The sequence below is a fragment of the Struthio camelus genome, chromosome 2 (assembly GCF_040807025.1).
Source record: "Struthio camelus isolate bStrCam1 chromosome 2, bStrCam1.hap1, whole genome shotgun sequence".
NCBI lineage: Eukaryota > Metazoa > Chordata > Aves > Struthioniformes > Struthionidae > Struthio > Struthio camelus.
In genome coordinates, this window is record NC_090943.1 from 118,553,977 (window position 1) to 118,581,519 (window position 27,543).

Consider the following 27,543-nt stretch of genomic DNA (forward strand, 5'->3'; position numbering starts at 1 on the left):
ATTTATAGCATGAAAATTGGCAGGTTAGGGAAATAAATTTAAATTGGATTTTCAGTGCAATTTTAACAAAACTGCTTTGCATTTGCGCCCACATTTGGCTTTCTAATCACATCAAGTGTTGAGGAAGAACAACCAGAACAACATTGCTAGGGGTATCAGGCTATGGGAGAAAAGTGACCACATCATAGTCTGCTAACAGCAAAGTGCCTGGGTACAGCAGAGTAGCTGGTTGTGAGATAGAATAGGTAGAAGCCTGTGGTTATTTAGTCAAACTTTTCCACAGGTTTCCACTGCTATTGAGAGTGAGTCTACCCCCCACCTAACTAGCCAGAGCAAGACATCTTCAGGAAACCTGCCCCCTTGCCCAGGGCATGGCATGTCCTCAAAGAGGAGGACTAGGTCGTGCTGCGAAACATACATGTCACCTGGAGCACAGTCACTGGAGTCTGATTCCAGCTATATCCTCAGCAGAGAGTATTGCAACCTTCAGAGCTTCTCATTTTTGCTAAGATTTAAAACCTGTGCAAAGAGGATTGATAAATTTTGATATTTCATTTTTCTAGGTTTCAAGGATTATTTTATCAACTTAAGAGACTATGAGCAAACTGGAATTGAAGGTGCAAAGGAGCGTAATATTTTGTTACCTTCATGACTGTGGGACAATCAGACTTACTACAATAATTAAGGTTTTTTTCAGATAAATAGTAGCATTTCTATTGGTATAACTATGGGCTGGAAGCATCCCTAAAAAAATCTTCAGCGCAATGTAAAAAGCAAGTAGCTGTTTGAGTAAAGCATGAGTATCCTGGCTGCAAAATGTGACTTCCCATAGCTTTGTGTGTCTCAACAGGCTGCATGGTTAATTGAATCATGATAGTGTTTTTGTTACTCCATATGTATATTCAATCTTTTCCCACAGAATTATTTTGGCAAGAGCAGTCAGGGTGTTTTCTTCAACTGGAGTAATCAGACACTGGAATAAAAAGTTACGAGAAGTGAACTTTTAAGTGTTCAGACCTGACGTGATTTCCTATTTTTTGAGAGACCTGTAGTAATGTAATCATCTTTTTACAGTCTTTATGGTTGCCTCAGTCAGACCTGAGTTCAAAAGTTTATGGGAAAATGGCAGAAAATACAGCTGCGTATTCAGTCCACATAGTTGCACAACCCTTCAAAGCTAACAGGAAAAAATACTCTTTTGTATTGTTCCCAAGAATGTGAAAATTAACTGAGGACAAGTCAACCTGCATGCGTATAATAGGTGCAGGTAAAGTAGCATACTTCCCAAGTATGCTAGAAGAGGAAGCAGTCCTCTGCTCTGTTCCTCCTCTGAAGTGGAGATGCTCAGGCAGCTAAGAGGAGAAAAACTGCAGGACCAAAGAAAATGGATTAGCTGGTCCCAGCTGAACCTAGGTGTAGTTCCTGCTGCAGACAGACCCATGGAGGTTGATTCTGCTAAGCCTGAGGAGGGATCCCTGGGATTCTTGGCTTTCTTGTGGGGCTCTTGGGAAGTCAGTGCTTTCTGAAGGAAAAAGAAGGGGGAGTTGGGAGGATTCATAATGTCCTCTGTGCCTTCTGCACTTATTCTTTGATCTTTAGATGTTATCATTATGAATCTTGAGAAGGTCCTGTCGCCAGGTAGGTTCACTGATGCCTTGTATCATCGGAGGCCCAGGCCCACAAATAACAAATTCTTTCGTCTCCAGGAAGGTTCAGCCTCCTGTTATGCTTCTTCACGCTGTAAAGAAATAAGTGGAATTTGCCTCTCTCTACCCAGCTGGCTATTTTTACAAAACTTTCAGGGAGCTGACAAATCATGTACTTCAATCCATGTCAGTATTAAGCTGAAGTAGGCCACTGCAGGAGGCAGTGCAGTGGGCAGGAGAGCATGGACACAAGCACCACAGATAGGGGGGTTGTATAAGCTTTATTACTGTGGAAAACCTGGCAAATAATACTTAACAGATCATTTTTACAGCTGTCCCACATCGCTCTCATAGACTTCAAAGACGTATACTGTAATTGTCTGAGATCGCACTCTTGACTGTTGCATTAAGACCATAAAAGCTTCCCTCTAGATCACAGTCTTATGGAATTGAACCAACATTAAGAGCCTTAGCAGACTTGGCATTTTTTTCCTCTTTATTTACTGCAGGAGAGATCACAGACCTCTTCATGTTACTGCAACTCTTTCCAACATTTTACTCTGCACTTCCTCTACAGATGTCCTTGACCCACCGGTCTCTTTTCATCTGGAAAAGAAAGGAATGATTTTTTTTTAAAGTACTTAAGGCTTTTCTGAACACAGCTTTATAAAAAAAGACTAGGATCGTCACTTTTTAACATTTTACATATTCCCTCTTGTGTGCTCTTATTTTTTGTGTTTTCACTGAGAGTGTGGAGTATCTGTATTTTTTGTTTTGTTTTGTTTTATTTTACATCCTGTTTCACAGTGCTCTGCAAAATTCTGTTTTGGGAGAAATAAAATGATGGGCCTTCCTCTCACCTCACCTTAACCATGGTTTTCTTGAACCTGCAATTAAAAAAAAGAAGGAAGAGGCTGGATTAAAAAAATGTATATCCCAGTATTACTGGAGCCCATCTTATTCCATATAGCCATTCTAGGCTAGAAACACAGAAATTCAACGTGTAAATGGCCAAGCTCTCTGTGACTGTACATACTGTTGCAGCCCCCAGGACTCTGCCAGTTTACAACAGAACTGGGATTCAACCCATATCTTCATTCGCTTGCATTCTGCAGCTATTTTACCATCACTAATTCAGATAATAGCTAGGGATTTTGTAATCACTTGCAGAATTAACTCTACCCTAAGTACTCCTTGCCTAGCAGTTCTTTAAATAGATGCAGAATACTGATACAGGGATATTATAATTGGAATTCTTCCTGAGATACAGTTGAGATAAAATGAATGCGAACAATTAGATTACTAATATCTTAAGCAGCTGTTACCTAGGAGCTAAAAAAGTAGTTTATTTACCTTTTTAAAAAAAGTCTTTATTTTTAATAAGTTACATGTTCATACAATTTCCAGTGGAAATTATTATTATTATGGAAAACAGCACCCTTCATTTATCTGCCAAAAAGAGACACTACAGAATAACACATTTCTGAGAAGAATCACCTCATGTTGTCCAAAATTCATTCATTACGTCTTCTCTGCAGTGTCAGTGTCTTAAACAGTACATTCTGAAAATGGATACATCCATTCCTTTCGTAGTACTCAGATGCGTTGCTGTTTCAGCAGCGGTTAGCGTGATCTATTGACTGTCAGTCGACAATGATTGCTAGATCTGGCTGTACTGTGAACTTCAGAGAAAGATGACAAATGTGAAATTTTGCATCAGCTATGGGCTTGGGGGATTTATGTCTGTTTGCTTTAATCCATGAAGTACAGATTTAACCCTGGTAAACAGCAGTGACTGAAATTATGAATGAAAAATAAAATTAGCTTACTGGGGCATTCGTTATGATTCTCAGTTACAGTTGTGAAAATACTGACTAGTGTGACTGATCTCAGGACAATTGCTTTAGATTTATGTAATTGTTGGCAAAATGACATTCTGGCTTTCTGTGTGAGCATAAATTCAAGAGTATGAAAATTGTTGTTTTAAATTAACATTTAGAATCTAAACCAAATAAATAGATTTCTTGTCCTGTTAAGTGACCTGAAGACAGCTATAAATAAATATCTTATATTTTGTATTGTATTTTGTTAATATTCCAAGCTAGGATCTTCACGGGGAAAAGTAGGGGAACACCCAAGCCCTGCTCTAATGTCCAGTTTTCTGGACATTTTCAGTCAAGTTCTTTGCAGCCAAAGGAGTTCCTAAGAACAAATCTGTATTTGCTGACACATCATAACACCATTTTTGTATATCTGATAAGAACTGTATTTTATAAAACAGCAAATGGCTGGATGGAAGGCAGCTTCAGGCCTGAAAAACTTGGCTTATACTATAATTTAAGAAACCCAATCAGTTTATGAAAGAGAAAGACATGAAATAATTCTGCTTTGTACCAGCATGAGGGAAAATGTCTCATGGCAAGGTCTTCTGGAAAGGTCTTTTCAAAAACTCTGGAGCTATTCGCTGGAAGTGGAAGCAAGACTCATTTACATGCAGCTGTGTATCTGTGGTTAATTACCAGAACAATTTACTCCAAAACATGGCAGATTCTGTTACTGCACACCTTTACACCAGAATGGATATCTTTCTAAAAGGTGTGCTGAATGTCAACAAGAAGCTGTGGCTCCATTGCAGCAGTAATGGATGATTTCTATAACCCATGTTATACATGAGGACAAGCAGTGTAACAGCCACAGCCCCTTCTGAGCTTAAACAATAATGGTGTCATTTAACGTATTATGAATTTCATGTTTTGACAGGAAAGATGAGATTTCTGTTGAATAGCTAAGATGCAATAAAATGAAAATGCTGTGTAGTTTTCATTCAGGTTTAAGAGAGTACAGCTTTTCAGTACATGATATAAAACAGATTGTATGAATCCACTCTCCTTTCCCCCTGAAATAAAATGAAATGAGGAGGAGGAAGTAACAAAGAATTATCGTGATGTTCTGTGTGTATCACCAGTTTGACATATATAGTAGTCTGATTACAAAATTTTTCTCTTTTAAAGAACCATTTTCCTGAAGCATTTTGAATGCTGCCAAAATATTTAATGCACACTTACATATTACTCTGCAGGCAGTTTTTACAGAATAATAGTGTTTAATTACTTTAAAAATAATTTAAAATGCATTACTTAAGTGGTAATTTAAAATGTTCATGACAAGAGGCTCTGCAGTAGGACATAGAAATAAAGCATTTCACCTTAAGAATACATTAACCCAGTGTATGTAACTTTATCATTTGCCATTAGTTGCAAAAAAAATTTCATGAGCTCCTTACAATGTGTTCCATTTATGGTAGTCCTATGTGATGAAGTGATGAGTTACTAATACCATTCTCCTTGGAAGAGTATTATCAATGGTTTTGAAAATGATGTCATCATCAATTATGGATCACAAAAATGGATTACAAAATTATCATGTATTATGGAAAATGTATATTCTTTATTAGTGCTTTATCTAGCAAGTATTAAAAGTGGAGGGCCTGAGATTAAGTCCATTCCGTTCACTTTCAATCTCATGAGATTCATGCTGCTCTCAGTGAGGAGCAATTCCACTGAGATCTGTGAAGATACATCAGTTGGGATATTGCTAGGAATAGTTACAAACAGGATTAAGCTGATACATACTTTTCCTGCTTTTCATTCAATGCTTTCTTTTCTGCTGTGTCCCTCACTTTGATTTTCCTGTTTGCATTAATGCCCCTTGATGCAGAGAAGGTCAAGTGAAGTGGAAATATGACTATGTTTAAATGTGGAAATTTAAAAAGTGGAAATGTGACTATGTTTAAATACATATACACACAAGCACACGCACACACGCACACGCGCGCACACACACACGCACACACACACACACACACACATACACACACGCATAGACAGAATTGTTAATACATATACAAAAAAAATTGTATTCCTATTCTTTTTTACTATGTTTAACATATGAGGTTCTGTCAAGGCTAATACAACAAACAGAGCCTGGTGCTTTGGTATCCCCTCTGCAGCCCAGAAAGTGAAACATATGATCAACAAATGCCTAATAGGCTGATAAAATTCGACATCCTTCAACAGTAAGATGCTCATTTATTATTATGCTGTATATCTCAGCACAAAGATTTGTGATGAGTTTCTGGAGAGGGTGCATACAGTGAATGAGAACTTGTCTTCAGATCTCTTCTTGTCTTCTTTTTTTTACAAGTTATTCTGAAAGCAATTTCTGGAATGTTTAAGGCATGTTCACCGCCTAAATGATAAGGAATGCAGAACTTAGAGCTAGTTTGAGTCCTGTACGTTGCTACTCAAGGCCTACAAAGTCACATGGCTATGCTGTCACTGCCATCACAAAAATAAAGATCCAGATCCTTTGCTGTGGTATGCCTAGCGTGGACTGCAATGCATAGGGCTAAGAAAAGGCGGTTGCCTGGCTTGACAGTGAATAGCATAATCTTAAAATACACGTAGAAAAGCTCTTGAGATCAAGAAAACCTGTAGCTCAGGCAATAATGTAACTGTGATTCCTGTTGCAAATGTGCCATACTACAGAACTGCAGAGCTGTTAAAAAGCTTGCAGAAAATGGGTTAGTGGCAGCGCAGCTAGGGATCTTGTAATGTTGGTGCAAGTTCTGGCTTTGATTAACAGCTTTCATTGGGCTGCTGTAAAATAGTCTGAACGCTACAGTGGCTGTTCTTTGCTTGGTCTTGATGGTGTCCCTGCCATGAGGATCAAGCGCGTCTTTTAGTACAAGGATGTCCATTTTTACTATATGACCACACTGCAAAACATGAAAATACCTAACTTTCACAGGGAAAGTATTGTACATTGCATGCATTGAACGTAGGTTTTATCTGCTCAGCATCCCATTCCAACTAGAAAAGTGATCCTCCGACATTCATAAATAATCAGTTTGCAGAAAAGTATAGGCTTTAAATCTCCGCGTCTGTATTACTCATTTAACACTGTATGTTTTTTGTTATTGGAATAACACCTCTATTTTTACGGTACGTCAGTACTGTTGGGATGTCTTGTCTAACCATGACACTTGCTTCGTTTTGTGATCCGCAGATAATATGGAGCCTCAATCACATGGATTGTCTGTGATTAATAGAAAGTAATGAAGCTACTCCTCTTACTTTAAAAAAATCTTCTACGTGGGAAGCAAGTGAAAGATCTCTAGAGTCGCAAACTTAGGTCTGACTGTAGGATACCCAAAAGAGAGCAAACCAAGTATGTATGTGACAACCTAGTTCCAAATTTTGGAGTATATTCCTTCTCATCCCCTTTCTCCCTTCACCCACCCAAACAGCATTCTGGAAACTCCATGAAAATGCTGTAAACAGAATACTGAGGTCATAAAGTCCAGCATCCTACAGATCGAGAAGGATAAAAGGAGACATCTAAGCTCATATATATATAAGGTATATTCTTCAGTACTGTCTATATGCCATTTATCAAATGATTCATATCATCTTACCTGCATGTTATCAGACAAAATCTCTTAGTGGTTTTCCTTTCTAAGAGAAGAAAATATTAACTGGCAATTGCGAATTTGTGATAGAGTTCACCAGTCTCCAAGCACTATGCTCTACCTTAGCTTCTCGTAGAGAATCTGTATTCTCTACCACAGAAAATGCATGAGCAGTCTAACTACCCAGTTTGTTATTACTCACTGTAGCAGATCAGAACTTTAAAAACAGTAACTGTTAATTGTGTGTGTAAATGAGGTAAGTGGAAGAGCAAATGATCACAGTTTACTCTTTCTATTTGTAGAGGAAGCTTTTTGCATGCAATCATGCCTATTGCCCGTCGTACTCTGAACACGACAGAAAAATCAGACTCTGTATGTCAAAATGTTGCAGACATATTACTACTGAAGCTCTTGCAGACCTTGTAATGTATTTAGATATGACTCAGAGATTAATTATGTGTTAGGCTCCTTTAGTGACTACAGTCTTAGTAACACTCTTGGTGAAGATTCAACTTACTATTAGCCACAGAGATGAAGAAAAGAAACGCAAACCTAAACCTTTAAGGCACATATTACCCGGGATTCACCACCACAGCTGCTCACCAGAAGTGCACAGATGAAAACAGTCCTCTAATGTAAATGTGAAACTTATTCACCACAAGTATCTGCAAACTTAACAATGTTGGATGCAGACATAAAAAAAAAAAAAGCAGCCATTTTTATTGTATCGTCCTGGGGTGTTTTCCTCTCTCTGTACATACTAGTTTTTATCTGTACATACTATTCTCAAGGCAGTCCTCAGAGTTCAGCTAACAGTTTAATTACATTTTTCCCCAGTTACTCCCACTCATTGATCTGCCGCTAAAGTTGGAATGAGTTTATGTTGCTGCCCAAAACATTTCTCTTGATAATTCCCCTTCTCCTGTTCAAAGTTGAATTGTGTTTTAAGTATTGCTTGCCTGCTGTGACTGCTGACAGGGAAGCAAAATCTAGACATTGTCTTGAGAGTGTTACCCAAGGCACAGTATCTTTCATATTAGATGCCAAATTAATAACTGAGGTAATCAGTATGAGTCCTCATTTTCTTCTGAACACCTTTACTAAAATACGTGGACGCATTTTAAAATATGTATCTTTTAGTGACGTATAGATTTTCATTAACATAATGCAAAATATCAGGAGGCCACACAGAATGGCCTTTGGGATAAAACGATGGACTTTTACGAAGAGCTTGTGGAAGTTTGATTCTCAGCATAGATGTATCTTCCCAGTGTTTGTACAGATGAATCAGGGAAAGGAAATCCCCTGGGAATATCTTATAGTAGGTGTATAAATAAATAAGCAAATGCTGGGAATCTTTATTCTTCAATATGGAAATGAACACCTCGCTCTGTTTGCCCTGGTGCATAAATGGGGGGCAGAACACAAATAATACTGTTAAAAGGTGTATTTTATGTCCTCTCACTTCAAACACTAATGCAGAATTGCTTTGGAAAGACTGCTCTGATCTGAGGTATAAGTCTCAAATGGTCCAAACACATGTTTTAATTTGTATGTGTTCTTGCCTATATGCCCTCCTGACTCAGTTATACAGACATGACATTATAGTGTTTTTACTTGGCATTCCTACTTTACATCAGGCCTTCATTTTCTGAACCTGGCACAAAGCTGTGAATTCATAAGCGTGGTCTAACTCACTGAATGATATCTTATCTGAACAAAAGAATCCAATATCTCTCACTCCTTAGTTTCTGAACGACAAGGATATTAGGCTGAAAGTGCTGTGGTCTCGATAACACTTAATTAGGGCATCTCTGTTCACATGTCGCACATGCTGTTGCCTTCCTCCTGTATACTGCTAATACGCTTTGCGTGAGTGTGTTTGTCTATTTCCCACGTATATATATCACTTGCATATTTTCATACTTAAACTTGACATTTTGGCATGGATATGACTGCCATTCCCTCAATTATACTAGTAGTTATTGACCTTACACTTTCTACTGTGCATTATAATATTCGTACTGCAGAGTTTGCCTGGCTATGAGTCTTGAACTACTATAACATAATCAGACTGTTGAAAGAAGAGAAAATTAATCAATGTTGACTTTTCATACTGATCTTATAAAAGAAATTTCTAATTATGGGGGTTTATAAGTTGCTAATGGCCATAATGTTTTTTTGATTATATTAGTCATTTTATTATCTATTACGTACTACCTGTTACATTCTCCTGTATTATCTAATTTCTACATACATATGTATCCATTATTTTAGTGAGAACATTTGCTACCTGGTTTGTTTTTTACAGCTTCCTGTAGAAATGTAAGAAAAGTAATTCTGCAATCTTGTATGATTGGAGAGGCTGCATGGCGTATCAGGAAATCTTTTTATAAGAGAGCAATTTTCACGTATATCTAAAAGAGAGAATACATTTCCTGAAGATATTTGGTTAATAAATTCAGAATAAATGAGTAGACAATATAGGTAAATAAAATATGTAAAAGCTTATATAATTTATGGATGCAAGTTTTGATACTTTGCATTCATTTTCACTTTAATTAAATAAGAATTAATTATGCATTGTTCTAGCCACTAAATTATTCCAACAAATTGTTGTGCATTAGGGACACCATGTTAGCAGCAAGGATGAATAGATTTGGATCCTTCTTTCCCAGGGCATCCTCAAGAAAACGGAAGCAAATGTAATGTGAACGCTGAAAGAAATGAGCATTCTTCAGCCTTACAATGCTGTATCTATTTATCATCTCATTTATTACCGTGCCATCAAGTGTTTTTGGTCTGCTGTCCATAGAGTTTCTATTTCCATTGTTTATTAATATGTAATATATTCAGCAATTATCCTGCCTTATTTCATGAGTAATTAAATGTTTCTTGTTTGGCCAAGAAATAACAATACAGTAAAAATCTCAATTTGCTTCCTCTCAGCTACTCATGACAGATACCCCTTTCTCCGGCTGTTAATTGCACCAAATATTCATTGATAGTTTCAGCGAACACAATTATAGAAAATGATGCATACTTTTTGAAAAATTCTGATGGAAGGAGAGACTGTAGTTTTTACTTGCTGCAACTGTCTTCTGAATGAAGTAAACATATTACTGCAGGGTTGATGTGTGAGATTGGTTTGGGCTTTGGTTTTGTTTTCTGTGTGGAAGAACTGTCCACTAAATATGAAAGAAAAGCACCGCTGTTTTCTTCAATGTAGAGTGTATCATCATTATTCTTTACTTACTGGAAGGTGCACTACAGCACATTCTAGGATCATCTAATCTGTTACACTTGCAATCCTTAGCAGTAATATAGTTAAAGTAAAATGAAGCTATGTACTAGCTAATCTGATGGTCCTTTATCGCAGCTGACACACGATAAAAAAAAAAATTCATGATCAGTATCTGGATAAATGTTTTCAACATTGTTGCGCAGAGAAACTCTCATAAAGTATACAGCAGCCTAAGAATAAGGAATAAACACTCTTCTCTGCCTTTCAATTTCTGCCCTGTTTTGAAGCCTTTATCTACATTCCTTTTCATTACGCAGGTCAGTTGCTGCCTTTTCCTTCAGGTTTGCTTCTTCCATCGCTCTGAGGTCTTCACTGTTTCCTTTTTTTCCCTCCACTTTTCAATGTGCTGCTTCTGCAAAGCTTTATCCCCTATTCTTTTTGTTGTAGCTCTGTGATCTTTCACATTGACAAGCATATCTGTGTATTTCTCTGTATCCTTTTATCTGATCCCTTTGGGGCAGAGCCTCCTACCTATTTTCTGCTTTTTTCTCTAGTACTTCCTCAGGAAAGATTCATTGACAGCTCAGACTCAAAATGGGTGTAGAACTGAATGTTATCTTTTCTCCTCAACATTTCCACCATCCTACTTGCCATCCGAGCTCATAGAGCTGTGCTTAGCCAAGCTTGTTACATCTTCCTCCACAATTTATGGAAAGTCTGGCCCTTTCTTGCTCTACAGACAGCTGTCACTTTTCATAGGCTTTTTCACTTTTTAAGACTTCTTGCCAATCCTCCTTAACATCCATATTGCCTTTTCCTCCAGTCCATCCAAAACACAACTAGTAACATTGTGCTCTTGTCAGTCAAACCACACTCACATCTTCTAAGTCTCCCATCTTTATATTCAAGATTCTCCACACACTTCTGTTCCAGCTTATAAATCAAATCAAGTTTTGTATTTCTTCATCCCTGCCACTCTGCTCCAACCAAATATTAAGATCATATATTCTTAATTATTCTGTGCCCTCTCCTGTGCCTGTCATTACTTCACTCTCTGAGAACTGTCGGTCCTTTTAATTCTTTGTCCATTCTCTTTCTCTGCAGTAAGCAAAGGTGAAAAAAGCTTAGCCATATAGCCAAGGAAAAATTGAAACTAAATCACTGGTGCTGGGGATGTCCCACTTAACCCTGCCTTCTCTGTGTCCTTCTCATATGTTTAGGGCAAGGTTTTATTATTTTTATCTTACATGGCACGCTAGTCTATTATTAGCCCTAAGATAATTTATTAATCATCTTGAGGACTGCTGCAAGATTGTAAATGGATTTAAACAAAAATTAGCTGCCTGAAGCCTTGGTTCCATTAAGAGTAAAAAATATTCATAGATACTGGAGAGTGGAGATAGTTGTTTGATCATTATAGCCATAAGTAGAATTACTCTTGACAGGATATCCTTAGTCGAGTCACATTTTCAATGACTCAAGTAATAGATCTACTACTACATCCCTTGGGATGCCTCTCTAATGCACAGTCTAATAGATCACATTTAGAAAGTTGATAAGGATGTAACGCGTTATTTAGAACTGCCAGAGACTGTCACTGCAATATAGTTGACAAGGCCTGCCCTCCGAATATATTATTTTTTGTGCTTTTAAAAGTACCTTAGGCCATCTTCAGGTAATCCAATGGGTTCATCTGATCTGAATATTTCTAGTGCCTTTTGCTGTATTTTGAAAAGTCATTTTTGGGGGGAACCCAGGGTCTCCTGAGAATGAACATTTTCTGCATTGCAGGGATCCAGGGAACGGGAGTGAAATGCAGGACACCCGCACGAGCTTTGAAACATATTGAAAAAACTCCTCTTTAGCTCACCAGAGATTCAGAAGAAAATATAAAATATGTTCTGATGAAATGCGGAGCAGGCTTTCCCAGCCTGGCATCAACTAAATGCTATTTTAGCAGACTATTCATTGTTGCCAATTTGCCAGTAGGTACAATGTCTAAAACCTGTTAAAACAGGAACTTTATCTGAGAGAATATTGGAGGAATATAGTGGAAAACTGGTTGCTATGCATGTCTGCTGATACTCCAGTGACATTTCAGGAAGTACAACATGTGATTAGCCATGCTGGGAGCAAATGAAGTCACCGAGTGACTCCCGTTTCAGTTGCGCACAGAACAGGACTCCCTCTACAGTACAGAGTCCACTGTTTCATCACCCTCTGCCCATCACGAGCTGAGATGGCACCATGATAACATTTTGCGACATTTGGAACCCTGTAATTTATGCATTAGTAGCTTAAAGATTCCAATAACAGTTGTGTCCAGCCCTTTGCTAGTGGCGAGAGCTGAAATGAGGAGATCTAGCTTCAAACAGTGGTTATTATATCGCTTGTGAGGAAGGAAGATTCCCATTTCAAATTGCAATCAACAGCCTATAACATTGTGAGTCACTTCAGGGCCAAATAACTGCAATCAGGTAGTAAGTGTTGAAATCCCTTACACTGTTAAAGCAATGTCCAAGTTTTGCCTATACCAATTTCCCCAATGGTAGAGAGAGCAGGAATACTCAGACACTGCTTAGTACCGTGAAAATTTAAGGAAAATAAATCCAAGCCATGCATTATCAGTCAGATTTTTTTTATGAATAGGAGCAAATCAAAAAGTAAATGCAACAACTCCAAATATACGGATTATTAAACAGATAGTTTGGCTTCATTTTGATAAAATTAGTGAAATGTATTATTATTTTATTATTAAAATTGAAAAAAGCTTACAAAAATAATGTTTCTCTATTGTACAGAGGTACTTACTAGGCAGACAAAATATAGCTGAAGTAAAAATGCACTTGAATCATGAAAAAATGTGCATTAACGCCAGAGGAAAGTTTCCCATTGATTACACCATGCTTTGTGTTTGGCCAAAAGTAACCCAGAAAGCGCTCCATTAAGGACATGATCTTTCTCGACACATTTATTTGGTCCTGGAAACATGCAGATGAGCAATTCAGACCCCCTGTGAGGCCCCTGTTTTCAGGAATGAGGTTTTAGAATTAGGTAGCGATATTCATATTGCTGTGGAGTAGTGAACAGTGGTGAGTTTCATATCAGAAAATGTTCTCATATCTGTTTTCCAGCTGGTTGAACAAGTTCATTTTTCTTGTATCTTGTTTAGGTATCTCCAAATATCTCCATGTATGGCCGTGGGAAAGATTAAGTAATAAAAAGAATCAGAAAAGTTTTATTCTGATGATTTTTATAATAAAAGGCAGTGAATACTAACAATGCACGTGCTGGTTATTCTCAAAGCTTAAATATCTTACAGCTTCTGTTGTATTTCATTTTTTTAGGCCTTTCTCTGAGATCTGCCCGTTGCATAGCCATACGTATTAGATGACTTTGGGACTTGCTTTCCATCAACAATGAAGGGATTATCTAGCAGCCGTAGTCATCATCATGGGGTTACCTGTGACCCTCCGTGTGACAGTCTGCCACGTCACCCAGACCGGAAGCCATATTTGTTAAATCCAGTGGACCCTCACCCGGCAGATCACCCTTACTACACTCAAAGGAACTCTTTTCAGGCAGAATGCATGGTGCCCTACAGTGATCAGATTGCTAGCAGCACTTTTCCTCGGAGACATTACAATTCTCACCATGAACTTAAAGACGAGTGCACTCTTGTTCCCCATGGAACTGCCAATAAAACTAACCGCATTCCTGCCAACCTTTTGGACCAGTTTGAACGGCAGTTGCCTCTCAATCGCGATGGCTACCATACGCTGCAGTACAAGCGGACTGCCATGGAGCACCGCAGTGACAGCCCGGGGAGGATCCGGCATTTGGTTCATTCTGTCCAAAAGCTCTTTACCAAGTCCCATTCGCTCGAGGGACCCTCCAAGGGCAGTGTCAACGGGAGCAAAGCGAGCCCAGAGGAGTCACAGACCATGAGGTATGGGAAGCGTAGCAAGAGTAAAGAAAGGCGATCAGAAGGTAAGCCCAGATCCAATGCCTCAGGATGGTGGAGTTCAGATGACAACTTGGACAATGATGTTTGCATTTATCATGGCCCCAGTGGTGTCATGACCATGGGAAGATGCCCTGATCGTTCTTCTTCCCAATACTTTATGGAAGCCTATAACACTATTAGTGAACATACTGTGAAGTCATCCAGAAGCAATAATGATGTCAAATGCTCTACCTGTGCAAACCTGCCTGTGAATTTGGACTCCCAGCTAATGAAGAAAAGCTCTTGGTCTTCTACACTAACCGTGAGCAGAGCCCGTGAAGTTTACCAGAAAGCATCAGTTAACATGGACCAGACAGTGGTGAAGGCAGAGACGTGTCAACAGGAACGGTCATGTCAGTACCTTCAGGTACAGTGTGGAGAACTGATTGCTGTTAACTGTGCTCTGCCTTGTTGCAGGCGTTTGTGGGGGATGGAGGTTTGCTCTGGTATTTCATTTTTCCCGAGAGGTCACTGAGCACAAAATACCGGATAATGTAGCTGAAATTAAAAATAAATCTACTTTTTTTTTTTTTTGCCAGCATTCAGTATTTCAAAGAAACAGTTCGTACTGGAATAGGCTTAATTTTTTCATGTGGGAAAAATAAGACCTTTCTATGTACTTTTTGAATTTATAAGGCATTCACAGTAGGGGTATAGAGAATTTGATGTTGTAGTGCTTGTAGTTAGCATTACAATGTCAATTAACAGAATGTTACCAGGATACAAATTCTTTGATTTCTGTAATTTCGGGATTTGCCTTCGTTTACTGCTTATTTTATTATGAAAGCTTTTGAGACCCTTTTGAGAAACTTTGAGGTACCTTAGTACTTTCTGCAGCAGGAAAACAACCTACTTTCCTTTTTGCCATAGAATATAAATTCTCATAAAATAGTTATTGTAAAGTGTCCAGATTTGTTTCTCTGGCTATTCCTCTTTCTCATGGCTTTGATTCAAAAATATAAAATCGAAAGGTTGAAATTATTGCTTGTTCTGATTATACATTTTAGGAGTACATCACCTACTCCCTCACAAGCTGTTTGCAGTTAATACAGCGTCACTATTTTTCACCAGTATTGTATCTTTAAATGTCAAGAATCAGATGTCTGCTCTTGGAGCTATCATACCGCCGGTGAATGTTTGTGGCAGGAACATGGATCAGAAAATATTAAAACTGTTTCATTCTTAGGAGAGCTGTGGATAGCTTTTATGCACTTTAAACGAAGCACTTATGGCACATCTAAGTGTATGTGTAAGATGGAACAACGTTGCACAGAGAAGAGAGAAGACCATGAGGAAAAAAGAGGTTTGCTAAGACAATTTGGTTTCATTTTAATATAGAGGGACTCTTGTCTAGTCATATAGCAATTGTAACGAGTTTTCTCATATGGGTACTTTAATGAGACATTCAGCTTCCACATTCTGTTGTTTAAGTCAGTACTCAGGGAAAGCATAGGACTGAGGTGTCCACTTTTAAATTTTGATCTTAAAAGGAATTATTGAATGGCATGCAGAATAATTTCGAATGCTAGCCTCTGGGATTCTAAGTTTTAAATGTGAAAAAGGGATGTCTGCATTTTAGAGTACTTGTTAGGAGTGCGGAGAGGAGACAGCATGAAAGCTCGGTGTGTGTTTACAGCTGTGCATACGGACTGGGGAGGGACAGAGTCTTTAAAATAGCCAAAGGTTACAACCTTTTGAGACTGGTTGTATTAAGTTGCTGTGGTCTGAATTTTCTGAGTCAGAAGAAATTGTAATTTTGGACTTGATTGTTGCGGTTACTTTGGACCTTGAGATTTCTTTTGTTTATGTTTTTGTTTACTCCTTCAATCTTCCATTCCGGTTTCAATAAAATAGCTAACAATTCAGTATCGAACCAGATGGCTAGAAAAGAGTGAAAAACTGTGCCAGCATCAGCTTTAAACGAACACCTCCATAGGGACTTTTAGATAATGTTTAACTGACAGGAATAGATTCCTGAAGTGGAATTAGAGGACATTATCTGTGTCTTTATGAAAATATGTCCAACAATTGTCAAGGGCAGGAATTACACTAACTAAATTCAGACTGTGTTTCCCATCCTGTTTATGTCCTCAGTGGTGGTTTTAGTTTGTTTTCTGTTTCATTTCATTTTTTCTAATTGTATGCCTGTTTGTAAAAGTCAGAGAAATGTAACTTTTGGGTTGAAATTGTTAAAGTACAGAAAAAAATCTTAATCAGGCTTTGATTAACATCGCAAAGAATATTCAGATAGCTAAATAGGGGGGGCAGATTTAAGGGAGCGGGTTGGGATTACTCTTCCCTCTTGGCAGCTTGAAAAGATAACAAATAGATACAGATATTAAAAGTGTCTCTTTAATTTGAATGCATCCCACTGCCTTTCCCTTCACTGTACCACTCTTCTTTTTACACTGCAAGCCCTTTGGGGCATGGACTTCTTTTCCTTTTGTGTTTCCACAGTGCCCACACAACGGGGCCCAGAATGTATTTGAGGCCTTTTGGCCATCCCGCAGTATAAATATATATTGGCAACAGCAGAGTATCTCTCTGGTAGTAGGCTGCAGAGATATTCCAAATATCTGCTATTTTTCTGGTGACCTTTTGATCATTGTACCAAAAGGCTGGTGTCCTATATTCTTAGGACAACTAGAAATGAACTAAATGAGATAAAAGCTACTTAGCCATAAATTTATGACAGTACTAGATAACTCTGAAAATGATTTTAATTAATATGATGTTTCTTCTTTGCTTTATGTAAGTCATTAAATGTGGAATAGGTGTTCTTATCAACTCACTTGTAATTTAAGCTATTGTTATGGCCCAGGACATAAACTCTGTGATCCTTGAATGAGTGAACTATTTTGTTCATGCAAACGGTTCTTGGTATAGTATCTGAATACAAGGAATGAGTGACTTGTTTTCAGCTCAGTATACAAGAAAATTTTCTTTATCCTGCCAGCTCTGAGTATATCAGAGATCACAGATGAAATTCAGTTCATATTTGCTTCTAACGGCTTCTATCACACAAGTCTCTGGATGAATTCTCAGTGTAAAGACTTGGAAATAACAAACAATTATCTCACTTGGTGTGATATTTTTCACATAATCATTCTGTGGAAGGAGCTGGCAGTAGTTCCTGTTACAGATGGGCTAATTTCTCATAATTTGGAATTTGGATCATGTGCAGAGTCCTTCTGCATTGTGCAATCTTTCCTTATCCCAGTGGACTCCATTTCCATCCTGTGTACAGAGGTGCAGTGTCCATCTTTGCAGTTTCAAGAGAAGGAGTAACTAGGAAGCCTTGACCCAGCTTCATATGTCTTTTGAAGTAGATATAAACTCCTGGAATAGTTAAAAGACTGTTAAACAAAGCCTTCCCTCACCTGCATTTCTGAACTGGAATTGTTTTAACTCTCTTCTATTTCTTCTGTCAAGAATGAGGGACTGAATAGTATTGACCAATAAAGCTTCATATTATTTTATATATTTTAGAAAGGAGGGAAGGAGGCATTGGTGTTAAGAAGTAAGGTAAAGTGCTTGTTTGAGCTAATTCTTGCTTCAGGAAAATACTTTAAATTGATCAAAATTTACAGTTGGACTAATTTGAAGGAAGGTGGGAGGGAACTGTTCCTGTTTTCTCTAAAATTTTCTTTAAAAATAGCTTCCCATTTCTTGAGAGAATAATCTTTAAAGCAGTGGACAGCCTCCACTTCTCTATCAGCTTCTCCTTCAGAATTTTTAAAATTAAGCAAAACTATCCAAGATGAAATGTAAGCAGCAGGATTTTTTCTGAGAACAATAGGGTCTAAATACACAGGTAGTTTTGCCCGTCTTGTTACCAATGAATTCATGACTGTTGAAGCTAATAGCGTATGTAATACACGACACAGTTTGTATCTAATTATGGTTTTGGTGTTCAATATTCCCTGTAATTACTATTCCCATAGGCCTTGGTCCGTTTGTTAAGAGAGAGAAAAATACAGGCATGATATTTTTCATATTGTTCCTCTTTTCTTTTAATGTGGGTCAGTCAGATGTTTTCTTTTGACCCTGTTGGATGAGACTGAAATCAGTTGTTTCAGATACTCGCGGCTAAGGAAAGAAGTTCACTTCCAGCAAGTGCAGTGCTGTAGGTGAGGAAGCCTGTGCAGTCACCAGAGCTCTGTGCTGCAGTCAATCGTCTTTTGGTGGGAGACCATGGGATATACTATTAAAACTGTGAGCAGTTTTTGCATGTGATAAACATTTCCTGGTTTATCACAGACTGGATCTGCTAGCAAAGGGTTGTGGCCGTGCTCAGTGCCCTACGTGAAGGTTGTCTGTAACGTGCGGTCAGTGTTTTAGTGTTAAGAAACTCATAAAGTGACATGCTCCCCAGCTTTAGGACAAGGCACTTCCCTAGTTTCCCAGGAGTTACCACTCATTCATTGCAAGCGCCTTTCTCTTGCCCATGTCCATGGATGGCCAAATAGAGGGTGTGACTTCCCCCTAAATAGTCTCGGTGATAGTCAGGATCATGATCTGTCATTTGATTTGTTGACTGTATATTAAACCAAGTATACCAAGCAAATCAGGTAAAATGCTTACTCTTATGACATAGCAATTTATCCTAGGTCTGTTGTACTGGACTTAGGCGTGCATTTTCAGTTATTTTCTACTTTTTTCTCATTTGTATTGTTTGCATTTCTGTCACAAGTACCATATTCAAATTAATGTTTCAGTTATGTCCTTGTATATACGTGGAAGTTGTGTTTTAATCTTCATAATACTGAGCTATTTTCAGTTGTAAAAATTGCTGTGGGATGGGGAACATGGATCATTAGTAAAGTCATGGAATTTGGGACCTACTGGAGATTATAAATAAAGCAAACATAGCTTATTTACAAAAATATATGAATAGCAAATAATTCAGCTGAGTCTACATCTTGTTTATTTAGCCTACCTGCAAACCTATCCAAGATGCCTTTGTTGTATTAGGAGAAAAAGTAGGAGAACCTAGCAATATAGCCCTCACTCTCACCCTTGCAATCCTTTAATTTGCCTAAAAAATATTTTGTCAGCTGAATTATTATTGTTGATGAGAATGATCTTGCTACGTATCTCACCTTAACAACTGCTGTGTTCTCATTCACTTAATTAAAGCCTGGACAGACCTTTGGTGTCTGAATACCACAGAAATGGAGGCCAACTAAGTACTAAGAGAGCTGGTCTATGGCAATGACAATACTTCAAATGTAGCTGAATTTAATCAGCCACTGTGCCTTAGTTTGTTGTTTTCTATCCTGTGGTTTTACCAGCATTCTGTGCCTTCTTAGGACTGAATGTTGTAGCACTAATGTAATTTTTTCTAGATTAACTTGAAGAGTTACTGTTGGTCCATCTTGTTAGCATCCCTGCATTCTAATAGCACATCAATTAATGAACATAATTCTGTCAGCTAGATCCCTATTTTGTGTAGCTAGCATACAGAATATAGGATCTAGCAACATACTTGGGTGACTCTATGTTACATATGTTGTTGTGTCAGAAATATTTATGCAAATTATGGCTGCGCATAATAGCTAGTGTTTGATATCTATTCCAGTTCCTTTTGATACAAACATGGATAAGATTCAATCCAGTCCTGGATCTGACTCCTTTCTGTAGCCTTAAGTATCTGGCGTGTTCTAATCTGATTGTTTTCAGTAATTTCACTGTAAAGAAGCCCAACCAAAATCTTGAAGACAAATCCAGTCCAGCAAAGAGGATAATTTCAAGCTGAATCTGAGTTTGAAATCCCCAACATTTCTTGTGGAGACATGCACAATAGTTGGGAAATAAACACTGAGTGGTGGTGTATCGTCTTTATCATGAGCAAAACGATAAGGAATATTTCCCCTACTTCCAGTTATATTTTTTTGTTTCAGGGATGGAATTTGTACAGGGAATTCTACAGTCCCAGAAGAATAGTTAGAGCTAGGGGCAGCTGGCCACAATTCCTCTCCTACATATGCTCTTACGTTGTGCTTGTTGCACAGCTGAGCTTCTCTCAGTAGTGAATTAAGCAACATGAACATGAATCTGTTGTATACTGTTTGTCCTTTCATCCTCTTATGTGGAGTCCATGCAGTATACCGGGTAGAGGGCGAGGGGATTACATGACTTCTGATAGATATGCCACTATGCATTCCTCTTACCAAAAGCTAAGAAAAGTGCTGAGCAGTTGGATAGGACATCATGACAGTTGTGATGGGCCAGGGCTTCGAGAGATGATCTTGGAATTGTCTCTAAGAAAGCATCTTTTATGCAGATAAGTTTCTGTCTAATCAGTTTGTTAGGAAATCTTCCAGATTTCCTGGACTGTAGACGTTCAGTTCCTAGAAGACCATGGTCTTGATTCAATATCCAGTGACACGCCAGCATAGAGTAGAGATGACAGCTTGGAGTCACTGAGAAAACCTGCCATGATAATCTGAACCAGGGAAAGTTTCCAGAGCTGAATGAAGGCTTCTTACACAGGTATATCTCATTGCTGTAATCCAAAGAAAGTATTATGAAAGAGTCTTTGAAGTTTGGCCACTGTATGGTAGAAGGTAACAGAAGCTAATAACCAGTTGGAGTTGGTAGGTAACTGCATTACTTATACTTGCTGTCTGTCAGCATTAGTAAAGCATCTGAGATTATCCACTTACAGTCAGCCAGCAGAAACAGCCGCAGGACTGTCTCTCTCAGAATACTCTCCTATTGCTCCCACCACATCTGTTTCTCTTCCAAGGATTTAGATTTGGCTACATGTTCTTCATCCATAAGCCAATTTCCGGCCAGCTTGATAGTGGGTTTATGGTCCTGTGTAGTGAAAGAAAGGTAAAATGACATCTCCTTTAATGGTATTAACATTTGACTCTAACTAGTCTCTGTGTGGAGGTGCTGAAGTGATTAGGGACAGAACTGATTCACCCCAAAGAAGGTATCTAGCAGTGAAAGATCATTTCTCCACTACTATTCATTGAAAGTATCCTTTCAAGGATTGGTATTCGTGTTAGCGTCAGACAGTAGGTTCCTGTCATCCTTTTTGAGCCAGAAAGCTTTAAAGACATCGAGAAAGAAGAGAATGAGTGTCTGCCTCCTACCACTGAGAGAATATCATCCACAAGTATCATCGAAGTTGTTTTAATTTGAAGTCCTGGTCTAAAGTCGCATTGTGTGACCCACAGTTATGTTTCCTTCAGTTAGCTGAGCGGTCATTGGCTTTCTTTCTGCAGAACGTGTACAGCTGTGTCAAATTTGGAAGGCACTTGGCTAGAGTCGTTACGTCCAAGTGATCCTCTTCACTCTTGGTTGAATTTTTATGCATAAAGCAGCAGGAGAAAGTTCATTTTGGAATCAAGTCGAGGCTGTTTTGTGTCAGAGACACATCATTATTATTGCTCAGTAGACAGGATGTGAATTAGATTCCCAAGTAAGTGGTCAAGGCACCTTTTGATGAATGAAAACGCTAAGCTGCAGCGACGTTCGAGGAATTTTGTCTAATGACTACCTCTGTGAGGATTCATACTGTTTTAGAAGATTTTCTAAACTACTTTTGAGTGAAGGAATATGGTAATCCTTCACACTGCTTGTTTAGGTTTGATGCAAGTTGTGGGCACATAGGATTCAGGAAGCAGTCTGCTATCTTGAACAAGTCCTTTTTCTTGGCTGTTAATACTCTTCATGTAAAAATATATGGAGATAAGTCATCCAAATGAAATGAGTTTAAAATAGTACCTGTTTGCAACACTCACACAAGCTAAAGCAAGTATTGCTGCAGATACTGAAAATATTAAGTTTGTACTAAATGAGAACAACCTTCCTATCTGCCTCTGTGAAAATTCTTGAAGTCTATTAAACATATACTTGTTCTTTAAAGCTTGAGACTTCTTTTTTGGTGTAATTCAATGACTTGTCACATGACAGAATGGAATGCTGCTCATCTTTATTGGTCCGATTAATTCAAAATTCATGAGTGCCAGTAATAGGCTTAGCAAGTGGAAGGTGGCAATTGAAACTTCCGTAACAACATGCAAAGGAGGCATAATAACTGCTAAGAAAACTAAATTGCATGGGTTTGAAAATCTGCACTGAGCAGGCATTAAGCATTGTTCTTCAGTTGTGTGATTTCATTTCATTAAGTATTTGCATACTAATAGAAAGCTAAAGTTACAAGTCTACTGCTGTGAGCGATGGCTAGCCACTCCCTTCCAGTCCTTGTGTTTACTTCTGTAGTCATCCACACTGCTTTGGCAAAGCACAGGGAGAAGCTTTAATGCTCTCAGCTGAAATAAACCAAATCAAACTAGAGATCAATAATGAACTTAATTTGCTATAGAGACAGTCTGTTTGGTATTTCATCCGCTAAGGTAAGCTAATAACAATTCTGGGCAAAAAGAAGGAAATTTGATATGCTAGTTTTTATTGTTTAAAGCCTGAATAAAAGTTGTTTTCTGTACTTCTGTCCTTACATGCTGTTTCTTTTACACTGGTATGTGAAATAATATACTCACTACGTGTGAGTTTTTGAAATGAATGGTTGAAAACTGGGGGCCAGTATGCCTGTTGCTTAGTGTCTTTTTTATTTGGGGACCTAGACTATCAGAAAAATCGAGTTCCTCTATATCAAAAGAATGCTTGAAGGAACTGACAGGTCAGTTCAGGCTGGCTAATGACAGAAGTGTGAACGCTTGCAGAGCAACATAAATTCAAATAATGATCGGGGCAGGTAACTGATTTGGTAAATGAAGCTGAATCCAGGCAAGAGGCTGGCTGGTGGCACTGTGTTATGTATATAGTCTGCTCTGTTTACAGTAAATGTTATATCTGTCCTTCGATCAGAAGAAAGAAAGCTCAGTCAGTGTTAGTTTTCATACTTGTAACAAACATTCTATTTGTAGGTGTATGTTAAAGGATTGAAGCTGAAAGTTTCAATAACTTGCCCAGTTCTGAGGCCTTTGCTAAGTATTTTAAATGTTTTTTTTCAATTAATAATGGTTTCTGTTTCAATGGGCTTTTTGTATAATTAAAGTACACTCTTGATTATTAGGCTTGTAAAGAAAGAATTGTACATGATCTTAAAGATCTTTTGCAAAATGAAATGTCTCCAGGCTCTCCATTACTTCAATAGTGTGAATAATAATAGCTCTATTTTAGTAAAAACAGTGACGTTCGTTGTTAGATCTGAGTTTTCTTTTTAACTGCTCAGTTCTCTCCTCTTCTTCATGAGAGTAGAAATATTATGCAAGTGATGTTTCTGCTTGATATTCTGATACTGAAAAAATGATATTGCCAAGGTAATTGGATAATATGATTTTCTTGAAAACATTAAACAGCTTTATCACAAGTATGTCAATCTTAATGCCATTAATCCTCCAAGGCAGCAGTTACTGTGCATATGCACTTGCATGCAGCATAGTAGGTGACCTTGCAAGATATAATATCAGCCTTTCAAACATAGCAAGAGCCTGTGGGAAAATTTGTACAGATCTCCTGACTAAAAAACAGAATAAAAGAGCTGGAGGTGCACTTTTCCCAGCATTTTTCCAGACTAACAGAAAGCAAGGCACTACAGTACGTTTAGTACCATATGTGTAGAAACAGAACACAGGAAACTGCATGACCAATTTTATTTTCCTGATTTGTAGTTTTGAGAGGGCTTGGTGTGTCATTTCTTTCCCATGATATGAAACACTGTACTGTGACAGTAAATTGCATTGGCTACTGTGAGCTGTTACAGCCATTCCTATTAGGCACCAAAGAAAGAAGCTCTGAAAATCAGGTCACTTGTTTTAGTACGTATGGCTTTAGGCGTTTACCTATAGGCACAGAAGTGTTAAAATGTTGACATTATATTATCTTCCCCCATTCTCTAAACAGAAAAATGGGGATGAAAATAGTCATGCTGAGTTTGAAGGGTTGTGTGTCCTGCTCAAGTAATACACAGACAATGCTCTGAGATCCCTTCATAAAAAGTATCATAATAGCTATTAACAGAGAAAACAAACATCCAGTACTTCTAAAGAATGTTTTTACCTTGCAAGTGCTCTCTACTAGTTTCACCATTTCTTACTTACTGTTCACTTCTACTCTTCTCTTCTGAAAACAGGATTTCCTAGTCTTGTGAAACTGAAGTAAGGTAGAGGGGAGTTGGACCCAAATTTCTTTTCCTAATACTCTCTTAAATATTGAAACCATTCTGACAAAACCAGAAATCACTCAAATATCTGCAAGAAAACTAAGCACACTGTTTCACGAAAGAGAAAGTACTATAGCTGATACCACCCCTTTTTAATCAAATATCCAAAACGTTCTTTTACTGCAGCTTTGTCTGTGCAGGTAGGACAGTTTGTACAACCCTCAGAGTTCCTCGATGCCTAAACTGAAATCAGAAGTGCATCTGGGTTGATATTTTAGGCTGTTCTCCAAATCATGGTGGTTTTCCTAACCGCAGCTGTCCTTTTTTCTTTGGCACATAGAGTGTTTACCCTTAAAACAGTAGCATGGTAATGAAACTTGGACTGGATTTGTATTATTTTCATTGGTTTTGCACATGCAAGTTCCAGTACCCAAAACAAGAACAGCCAGTGGGTCTGTGGCACTCCCTGAGACTCCTTTGACCCCGGTCTCTGTGTGAACAGCTCAGCTTTTTCCTGCAACCAGGGTGTTTAAACGCAGAAGAGGTATTAATAAGAGCGTGTGTTGTTTGTCATAAATTACCCTACTTCTCGGAGCAAGCAGAGCTCAAACAGGGGCTTCCTAGTGATCACCTCATACAAACAGCGCAGCAGAGCAATGCTTTCAAAGCTCCTCACGATACATTTCCATCTGCAGTATTTGCATCTGTAAATAGTAAGTTTTGTGGCAAATTCATTGCAACCAGCTTTCAAAATTTGGTCTGTCATATTTAAATCCTTCTGAGCAGCTTTGGGATGAAAGGCACTGTACTTACCTATGGTACAACTGGAGAATTTCAGAGTCACGATGCCACAGCCACTCTGTCTCATCTATACTGCAGCTATGAACTAGAGCATTAAATTTAACAGTATATGTATTATTTAATAAAACTACAGGTGTTCAGCTTGCCTGAATTATGAGTGCTGCGTGAGCATTATGACTTTAAATCTTCTGACTTTTACTTAGTTAAAGACACCAACCTTAATGTTATATTACCATAAGATATTTTATTTAGTGTATTAATGGATTCATTCCCTTTTTTATTTTAATAAGAAAAACATAGATCCTTAACTTAAGCATGGTAAGTAAAATATTAAACAGATAGAAGAGTATGTCCTCTGAGGTTTCACCGATACTTTACATAGTCTTACTTAGATATTTAATATCATCCTTAAAAGTGACTGGAAATACACTTTTAAAGCTTTTAAAGCTCTGGCTGAAGTCCCAGCATTTCATCATCTTTCTTGAACATGAGTAATTTGAAAAATCAAGGTTTTCCAGTTTTCCAGACAACAAGCAGGAGCTGTAGGTTCATAACTGTGTATGAGAGATGTGAATACAGACTGCATTTACTGCATTTTCTTTTTTCTTTTTTTTTTTTTAACTAATCCTATAGCCCTGGAACCAATGCAAGAATCAGAGCTGAAAAAAAGATTATTCTCTATCTTTTCTAAGTGTGCTGGAAGAGGAGTGTAAAATGACCCATATTCCTGTATGTCACGAATGAAAAATCAAAACCACTACCATGTACTACATTCATCTGCAGTTACATATGTATACATACAAGGAATAGGCCTCAATAACTTCCCATCTTTGGAGTCTAGGCATAAATTTAAAAGCCACAGAAACATTGCTTATGTTTTTTTCATTTGAAATGGAAATTTATCGGGGCCTTATTCTGTTCTTCCAATGGGTTTTCTTAATATTTAATACTTTCTGTTTCTACTACTCTAGTCCTTAATTAGAGTCTTCCCCTTTGTTAAAAGAAGGATATTTTAAACTATATTTAAGTGTTTTTATTTATTTACTTCCTATAGGTATGCAATTCTGCATGCCATTGTTCATTAAGAAAACTGGACATAGAAATATTTCCCTGCTTTAAGAAACTTACATTCTTGAAGCCCGGGGAAATACAAACTAAAAAAAGAGAGAAGGAAAGAAGGAAAGGAAGACAAGCAACAAACTGTACATGTGGAAGTGGAAGCAGGATCATTAAGCACAAGGTATTTAAAAAACACAGAATGATGGTTAAAAAAGGCACAAGGAAGGAATTGGTTAAAGACAACAAGGAGCAGCCAGGAAGGAAGTCTGAGTCCTAAGGAGGAAAACTGAGTCATAAAAAGAAATGTTGATACAGCTATAAGTACACTTCTAGGATTAATTCTTGAGTCCACTGAGGAAAATGTCAGCACTCCCAGTGAGTTTGTCAGGGCCAGCCTTGACCAAAAGAGATTTAGGGGAAGAAAGAGAGCTTAGATTTAGCTCAGGAGAAAACAAGCACTTTCTTGAGTCTAGAAGTTCAAAAGTGGCCATACATCATAATGTCAGTAGCAGGAAAAAAAGAGCCAATGAGGAAGAAAGTTGGTGACGTCTGTTGGGCTTGAAATCAGAATGAAACAAAGGAATGGCTTAGCTTATGAATGCTTTAGTTAATTAATTATAATCAGCAATAATCCCATGAATGCTTCAGACCATTAAATACCTTTGTTCCTTTGTTTAGCACAGTGGTTTTGGATTACAGTTTACAGCAACATAGTCTGATTTTATGCCATAGAATTTGACCTACGTTGACAGTAACATTTGTGGATTCAGGCTTACGTTTGTAGTGGGAATCAACAGCAAGGTTGTAAGCAAACAGTCCAGTATTTCAGTTTTGGTTGTCTAAACAAACTGGCATGTAAATGCTTGTGGTTGAAGTTTAAAAGCAATAGATACACAAGATACTTAGCAGAAGTTAAATATTGTCGGAGAACAAACTCTTCATAGAAAAGAAACAGTGATTATCCTGGTAGATGCTAGTATTCATAAGCTGTAGGACAAATTTTAGCACCGTAGATTTGATATTGTCTGTTTAATATAGTTTGTAATGGTTTCGGGGTATTGCATCCGTAGCTTGCCTTATATAATTGATTCAGTAAGAATACTCAGAAAAGTAGGAAACCAAAGAGTACATTGACAACTATTTTTATTTTAAAACTTGCACATAGTATTTTTTCAC

General features: G+C 37.9%; 1 protein-coding gene across 10 annotated transcripts in view; it reads left to right on the forward strand.

Annotated features, from left to right (window-relative positions):
- Window positions 1–27,543, forward strand: part of DLGAP1 (DLG associated protein 1) — a 414,683-nt gene that overhangs the window by 253,348 nt on the left and 133,792 nt on the right. For 8 of the 10 annotated variants that reach the window (XM_009667105.2, XM_068932272.1, XM_068932269.1 and 5 more), the window contains one exon: window positions 13,708–14,733. In XM_009667105.2, the coding sequence (XP_009665400.2) occupies window positions 13,780–14,733 (954 nt within the window). In that variant the 5' untranslated portion in view covers window positions 13,708–13,779. Of the gene's footprint in view, window positions 1–6,713; window positions 7,067–13,707; window positions 14,734–15,512; window positions 15,670–27,543 lie in introns of those variants that run through there. The other 2 variants (XM_009667101.2, XM_009667110.2) reach the window with 2 other exon arrangements.